The sequence below is a fragment of the Arachis ipaensis genome, chromosome B09 (genome assembly GCF_000816755.2).
Source record: "Arachis ipaensis cultivar K30076 chromosome B09, Araip1.1, whole genome shotgun sequence".
Taxonomy (NCBI): domain Eukaryota; kingdom Viridiplantae; phylum Streptophyta; class Magnoliopsida; order Fabales; family Fabaceae; genus Arachis; species Arachis ipaensis.
This window is the reverse complement of record NC_029793.2, coordinates 44011875-44020123: the sequence shown is the minus strand read 5'-3', so window position 1 is coordinate 44020123 and position 8249 is coordinate 44011875. Positions and strand designations below refer to the sequence as shown.

The 8249-nt window shown below is 31.8% G+C and overlaps 1 protein-coding gene across 1 annotated transcript in view; it reads left to right on the top strand.

Annotated features, from left to right (window-relative positions):
• Positions 6993-8249, top strand: part of LOC107615496 (transcription factor bHLH83-like) — a 4946-nt gene continuing 3689 nt past the window's right edge. The window contains exons 1-2 of the mRNA XM_021111867.1: positions 6993-7010; positions 7696-7878. Of these exons, the coding sequence (XP_020967526.1) occupies positions 6993-7010; positions 7696-7878 (201 nt within the window). The remainder of the gene's footprint in view (positions 7011-7695; positions 7879-8249) is intronic.

Below are 8249 nucleotides of genomic sequence, written 5' to 3'. Positions count from 1 at the left end.
ACGTTAGCTTCCACGTTAACTAGGTTAACGTGGGAGTTAACGTGGCTTAATGTGCTTTGGCCAACGTTAGTGACAATGTTGAGTGTCACTAACGTTGGCTTTCCCCCTTTTTTTCTTAACGTTAGACACCACGACCACGTTAACTATGTTAACGTGGACTCTAACGTGGCCACTCATGATCTTGGTCCAACGTTAGTGATAATGTTAAGTGTCACTAACGTTGGCTCCATTTCCTTTCTTCAAAGTTAATGCCACTAACTTTTCTCACTAACGTTGTGGCTTTCCTTCCTTCCACGTTAGTGCCCACGTTAGTGTAACTAACGTAGCCACTAACATGGCTTCTTCTCTTCTTCTTTTGGCCTGAAATCAATCAAACAAAGTGCATCAAAGTCTTGCTCTTAATCATGGAATCATGCATCATCCAATTTATCATATAATTCATGCAAAATTCTCATGAAATAATTTAAAATTCACAATGTTTGCTTGAATCAAGATTTAAGTGAATATCCACCCAAAACTAGCTTATTTCCTAAGAAAATGCATGAAACTATCTTAAAAATAGTAAAGAAAAGGTCAGTGAAACTGGCCAAAATGCCCTAGCATCAAATACTAAACAAATGACTAGTAAGGGTAAAACTGTCTTTTTAGTGCTAGAATCCACTTCTGGGGCCCACTTGGTGAGTGTTTGGGCTGAGTTTTGGTAAGATCCACATACTATGAGGCCTCTAGGGAATTGAACACTGGTTAGATGGTCCTCTCTGGGTGTTTGGATGCTGGTCTCTGCTCTGTGGGCGCTGGACGCCTGGAAGGGGGAGGTAGCTGGCGTTGGACGCCAGTTTTGGGCCTTCTATTCTGAAGCAAAGTATAAACTATTATGTATTGCTGGAAAGTTCTAGAAATCAGCTTTCCACAGCCGTTGAAAACGCTCCATTTGGACTTGTGTAGCTCCAGAAAATCTCATCCGAGTGCATGGAGCTTAGATCCTGACAGCATCTGCAGTGCTTTCTCTGCCTCTGAATCAGACTTTTGCTCTAACTTCTCAATTTCAGCCAGAAAATACCTGAAATTGCATAAAAACACACAAACTCAAAGTAGAATCCAAAAATGGACGCCAGTTTTGGGCCTTCTATTCTTAAGCAAAGTATGAACTATTATACATTGCTAGAAAGCTCTAGAAGTCAGCTTTTCATAGCCGTTAAGAATTCTCCATTTGGACTTCGGTAGCTCCAGAAAAGCTCTTTCGAGTGCAAAGAGGTCAGATTCGGACAACATCTGCAGTGTTTTCTCTGTCTCTGAATCAGACCTTTGCTCCAGCTCCTCAATTTCAGCTAGAAAATACCTGAAATTGCTCAAAACACACAAACTCAAAGTAGAATAAAAAAATGTGAATTTAACACTAAAACCTATAAAAACTTAATAAAAACTAAATCAAACATACTAAAAACTATATGGAAATAATGCCAAAAAGCGTATAAAATATCCGCTCATCAAAAGGTAATTACATATTATGTTATTTTGTATTTGATATAATATATAAAATTTGAATTGATGAAATGAAATTGAAAAATTTGGAGCCTCCTTATTGTAAGGGTGTTTTTGACAAAATTTTTAAAAAGTTTTAGGTAAAGCACCGTAAATAATTAAAGCTTAACTTTTTTTGCAAATGTAGGTAAAAAAAAATTTTGACACCACTAACTCAAAATCAATATTGTGTATGATAAGAATGCACATAAATATGAACATTTAAATATTATTTACTAATATTACCAACAACTTTTGCAATCGGTATAATTCTTATAACTTTCAGTTTCACATTTTAGTATTGGACATTACTGACAATAATAGTGTCACTAATATTATTTATTATTACGATAGCTATCAAACGTTAGTAAAATTAGTTAAATTTTAGTAACAAATTTTGACCAGCAGACTTTTACAAACGGCATGGCCATTAGCAAACATAAATTTTTTCATAATAGAGGTACATAAATAGTTATGTATCTTACACTTTTTTTCATGTCAGAGTCTTTTTGCATAGATATTTTTTTTTAGTGTTCTTTATGCTTAAATTTTTTTATTTGGCTAAAAAAGGAATGAATTGTAGATCATTTTTAATAAAAATTTTGATATCATATCATGAAATCATATATCCCCAAAGCTTAAGTTGATAGGTAGAGGTACAAAAATCATTATACATCTTACTATCTAATGTGTTATTTACAAAATATCAATTCAATTATGAATTAATTTGTTGAAAATTAGACTTCTAAAATAATATTCAGCTACAAAAATTTTGTAGACAAATAAATTAAAAAAATATTAGAACGAATTTACCACGAATCGTGCTAGACACTGTCTTAAAGAATTTATTACCGCCCTACCCGTAAGTGGAATGACTTCGACGAAAATCCTCCAGAATTAGATGTGGATCATCAAGAATACAATCCACACCAATATTCGTGGAACATTTGGAGCAACACAACCTCGTTCTTCTTCTTAATTGAAAAATATGTTTCAGGTAACTCTTGCTAATATTTGAGAAGGTTTAATATTATTGAGAGAGAGCATAAGTTGCATATTGAAAAAATACTGAGAGTGTTTTAGGGTATATATATATATATATATATATTATTGTATCTGATGCTTCTCCTTTTATATAATTCAATTCATGCAACGGTCATAAAACAATTCAATGATTTTCTTCTTCATTAGCAATAATTCAATTTAATGCTTTTCTTCTTAATTAGCAACGGTCATAAATCAAATCAAAGCTTTTATTTTTATTAGAGTGTATCATGTGATACTAAGTTTGAAATAATCTTAAAAACACAATAATCCCCCACATGTTTCAAATTTAAGAAAAACTAGAAGAACTAAGGGAGGTTGAGAATATTTGATATTATTAGAGTATCCAAAAGGATTTGAACTTCACCTTAGGTCAAGTGAGTGACAACCCTGTAGAAGCGTGGTAGAGTAAACTCTTTGAACCTTATAATTTTGAGATTATGGTTGGAGCACATCCACAAGTCCACAAACCACTATCTTAGGTAATGCTGATCATGGCGGTTTGTGCTTTAACGACCATGCGCCACATCCTGTTAACATAAGAGATTTAGAGTTATGTGCCCAAACTCATAGGAGACGGCCTCATCTCCATTCTCAGTTTTGTGTTTATCCATCAAGAGTATGCTGTAGTAACATCTCCACCTCCACATTTTGGGACTATGAACATCATCACTAAGTATCTCATATGAATTGTCGAAACAATAAAGTACAATAACTATATTAGTATTGTCATTCACCTTAGGAAGGAACTCATCGCCAAACATCTCATATGTATGGCAAAAAATAAAGAAGCGACAGTACCCTTAAAACTTGTATGACTTCGTTGACCACATTGAACCATCTTCATAGAAGATCTAATCAGAGTGGTTGGATATCAATCTCACAGTTTTATTCACTAGGCACAAGTCTCATCCCCCTCGATATTTCACTTACTAGCATCCTAACAAGTGGCTCCGTCAAAGGATCAACCAAATTTTTTTTTTACCTTACAAAATCTATGGATATTATACAACTTTCAATAAGTTGTCTTACAATGTTGTGCCGCATTCTTATATGTCGGCTTTTACCATTGTAGATCTTATTCTTTACTCTAGTAATAGCAACCTGACTATCACAAGGCATAGTCACAGATATTTCTCTCTTACTCCATAGTGGGATATCCACCAATAAATTTCTTAGCCATTCGGCTTCAGTCATTGCCTTCTCTAATGTTATAAATTCTGATTCTATAGTTGATTTGACAATGCATGTCTACTTAGTGTATTTCCAAGAGATTACACCTCCTGCTAACATAAACACAAAATCACTTGTAGATTTTTTCTCATCGGAATCAAAAATCCAATTTGCATCAGTATATCCTTCTAAACCAGAGGAATAACCGGAATACAATAAAGCAAAATTCATATTTCCTTTGAAATATCTCATAATTCTAGTTAAAGCAATCCAATGATCTTTATTAGGATTATGAGTATATCTACTCAATCTATTTACAACATATGCAATGTTAGGTTTAGTGCAATTCATCAAGCTACCAATTATATGAGCATATTCAATTTGAAACACTATCACCTTTATACTTAAATAGATGTAAACTTGAATCATATGGTGTAGATACAAGTTTGCAATCATAATATCCAAATCTTTTAAGCATATTTTTAACATGATGAGATTGAGATAATATAAAATTATCATTTTTTTTTTATTATCTTTATTCCAAGAATAAAATTTTCAACACCCATATCCTTTATATCAAATTGAGAAGATAGAAACTTTTTAGTTTCATTTACTTTAATTTCTCTAAGCATGTTCCGAAAACTAATAAATCATCAATATATATACAACAATAACTCTAACACCATCATTAAATTTTCTATATATGTATTTATCATATCGATTAGTCACATACTGATTAGAAAGCATAACTTCATCAAATTTTTCATGTCATTGCTTTGGAGCTTGCTTTAAATCATAAAGAGATTTGACAAGTTTAAATACTTTATTCTCTTTACCTTTTACAACGAAACCTTCGAATTGATCCATGTAAATTTTTTCATCAAGATCTTCATTTAAAAATATAGTTTTCACATCCATTTGATGTACAACAAATTTGAATATAGATGCAATAGCAAATAAAAATCTTCTAATAGATGTAATTCTAGCAATTGGAGCATATGTATCAAAATAATCTACATCTTTTTGTTGTTTGTAACCTTTAACTACTAATCTAACTTTATATTTATCAATACTACCATCCGGTTTTAATTTCTTCTTAAATACCCATTTGCATCTAATAGATTTTTCATTAGGAGATAAATCAACTAATTTTCAAGTATGATTAGATATAATAGATTCAATTTCAGCATTTATAGCATCTTTTAAAAAAAGAGCATCAGAAGAAGATATATCATCATTATATGATAAAGGATCATTAGAAACAAGATAAGTAACATAATCATCACCAAAATTATTTTTTTTTCTACCTCTTTTACTTCGTATTTCATTATCTTGTTCATCAACAACATTATCAAACAAAGCATGGATGCTAGAAACATTTTTATCTTTCGACTAACTAGGATATATATTTTTAAAGAAAGATGCATTACAAGATTCAATTATGGTATTAAGTTCAAGTACATCACTTTTAGTAACAAGAAATCTAAATGCACTACTATTTTGAGCATATCCAATAAATACACAATCACATATTCTTGAACCTATTTTTCTCTTCTTAGGATATGACAACATAACCTTAGCTAAACAATCCCAAACTTTTAAGTGATTTAAACTAGGCACTTTATCAAACTAAAGTTCATAGGGTGTTTTGCTAAGCTTCTTGTGCAGTACCTGATAAACCCCATTTGTAGGGTTTATCTTTTATTGAATTTAGAGGGTTTTGTCAACCTTTCTCCCATTTATCCAATGAAATAGCATGATTTTGTAAATTCTCCTTTAATTGTGCTTAAGAGTGAAAACATGCTTTTTAGGTCCTTAATTGTTTAATCTTGATTTACCTTTGATTCCATTAGATGCCTTGATATGTTTGTTAAGTGATTTCAGATTTAGGAGGCAGTACCATATTTTGTATATAGCATGTAGATAGAATAGCTTCCTCCCATATAGAATGAGGTAGTCCTAAACTAATAAGCAATACATTCATCATTTTCTTTAAAGTTTTGTTTTTTCTTTCAGCTATACCGTTAGATCTAGGAGAATATGGCAGGGTTATCTTATGCACTATACCATATTTTTCATAAAACTCATTAAAAAGATTATATTCATACTTACCACTTCTATCAGTTCTTAATCTTTTAATCTTCTTACCAAGTTGATTTTCTACTTCGCCTTTATACTTAATAAACAAATCACATGCTTTATTCTTAGTTCTTAACAAATACAGTTTTGTATATCTAGAATAATCATCAACAAAAATGAATAAATATATGGAAGTCATCAAAATACTCCTCACTATTAGAGTGGCGTAGCCGGAAGCATGACATTCTGGTAGTAAGGGTGTTACAACATAAAACCTTTTCCCACTTCTAGTTGGAGTATGTTTCAAATCACCCAAATCACTATGCACAAGTTCTAATATTTCACTTTGCCTGGTAACTTGTTTAAGAATGTTTCTTAGTCAATTTTGTTTTAACACATACATCATATGATCTAAATAAGAATTATCTAACTTATTGATTAAACACATTTCTTTTAATTTCAAAATATACGATACATTAACATGTCGAAGTCTACTATGCCAAAAATCAAGATAATCAACTAAATAAATATAAGCTGAATTTTCTCCTTTATTATTATTATCAATAACGTTTAAAATAAACAGACCATCATTTTGGAAATTTGGATCCTCTAAATTTTGAATTTCACTTTAGAAGGTAAAGTGTGTCCTCTCATCATTTATTTTATAGGTGGGATTGAGAGAAAACATGAGAGAGAAAACATTCAAGGGTAACCAATTTATTCTCTCAAGTAAAAATTTAAAATTTAGAGGATCCAAATTCTCATTTTGGTAACCGTTTCCCACATAGGGATCATTCTTAGGCAACAAGACAATATTATTATCAAAGGTTACCTTGACCTTGGCGTTGTTGAAAAGGTGGACTAACACAAGACAGTGTTTAATGACCAGAACATATAGTACATCAGACAACATGAGAATTTTTTCAAATGTCATTTTCATTGACACCTTACCTTTACCTAAAACAGGAACCTTGCTCAAATCCCCTAGGTAAACAACTTCATTCCCATTATTTATGGGAGTAAACTCGAAAAATAGTTCCTTTTTAGCACAAATATGCTTTGTGGCACCAAAGTCCCACTATAAAAAAATATGATTAAAATGGCACTAATATTAAGGCGGTTTAAGATAACCGCCATATTATTCCCTCATTTCAACATTTTCCTCTTATGCCATAATGTCTACATTAAAAGCGGTACATTTTGGCATTTGTTATACTTGCCACTCTCTCAATTTATTTTATTATCTTTTTTAATAAAACTAAAAGAGCATATAGTGAGATGAAGTGACATTTTTAAACATATAAAAGAGAGAGTATACGAAACCCTAACAATCACGCCACCATTCATCTCCACAGCGAAGCCATTGTTGCCTCCGATTGAGCTTTGGCGACTTAGTTCTTCGGTCTCGATCTGAAGTTTGCCACCGCCATAAGCGACGTCGTTATTGCTGGCCTCCGATTGTGCTTTTGCGATTTGGTTTTTCTTCTTTGTGAATTACTAATTACTAATTCGATTTACTTCGTCTTCTTATTTGAATTTTTATAATTAGATCTTCATATTTTTTTATCTGGTTCATGTCGATAAAGCTGACGAATCTGTTGCTAATATATTCCCAATCGCATATTCTTAGTTTCGTAACTAATTTTCATTTCAGATCCATTTAGGTCATCTTTTTCTTATTGATCTTTGCCAAACGATTTGTTAATTTGATCATAGAAGGAATAGATTTCATTGAATGCTACAGGTCTTATTAGACAAGATTAATTATTATATCATAATGTTTGATGGACTATATATGGCCTTGAATAATGTGAATCTGGATAATGTTGTGAAATTGTTGGTGATTGATATCATCTGCAAATATGGTTTGATCTTTAGGTCTCATTTCCAGCGATAAAGAATATTCTTCTTTTGGATTCTGAGGGAAAGCTTGTGGCAGTCAAATATTTTTCAAATGACTGGCCAATAAACAATGCGAAGCTTGCTTTTGAGAAGTTTGTCTTCACTAAGACCGTTAAGACCAATGTTCCTAGGGTTCCTTATGTTTTTGTGTATCTGCTTGTATTAACCATTTAAACTAGAACCTTTTTATTCAAAGTTAGTCACCCTTTTTATGATGTTAGTAATTAAGAAATATCAAAATTTTTCATAAGGAGAATGTAAGGAGGAAGTGAGTCTGCAATGGCTAGCAACCTAGCATGCTCTAAATTTTAGTGGAAGCATAATTAAGTGCTTCGTCCTCCTTAGTTGTAAGACTTCAAGCAAAAGGACTTCTTATACATCTATATTCAAGGAATATTTGAGGCATTGTGAAGAAATCATTTATCCCAATTATTGATTAATGTCTCTGCACAGATATGGGTGAAAGCTGCTAAAGTTTTGGCACGGGAGAGACACTTAGGATTATTTTCTATAAGCATTCTATTACACTA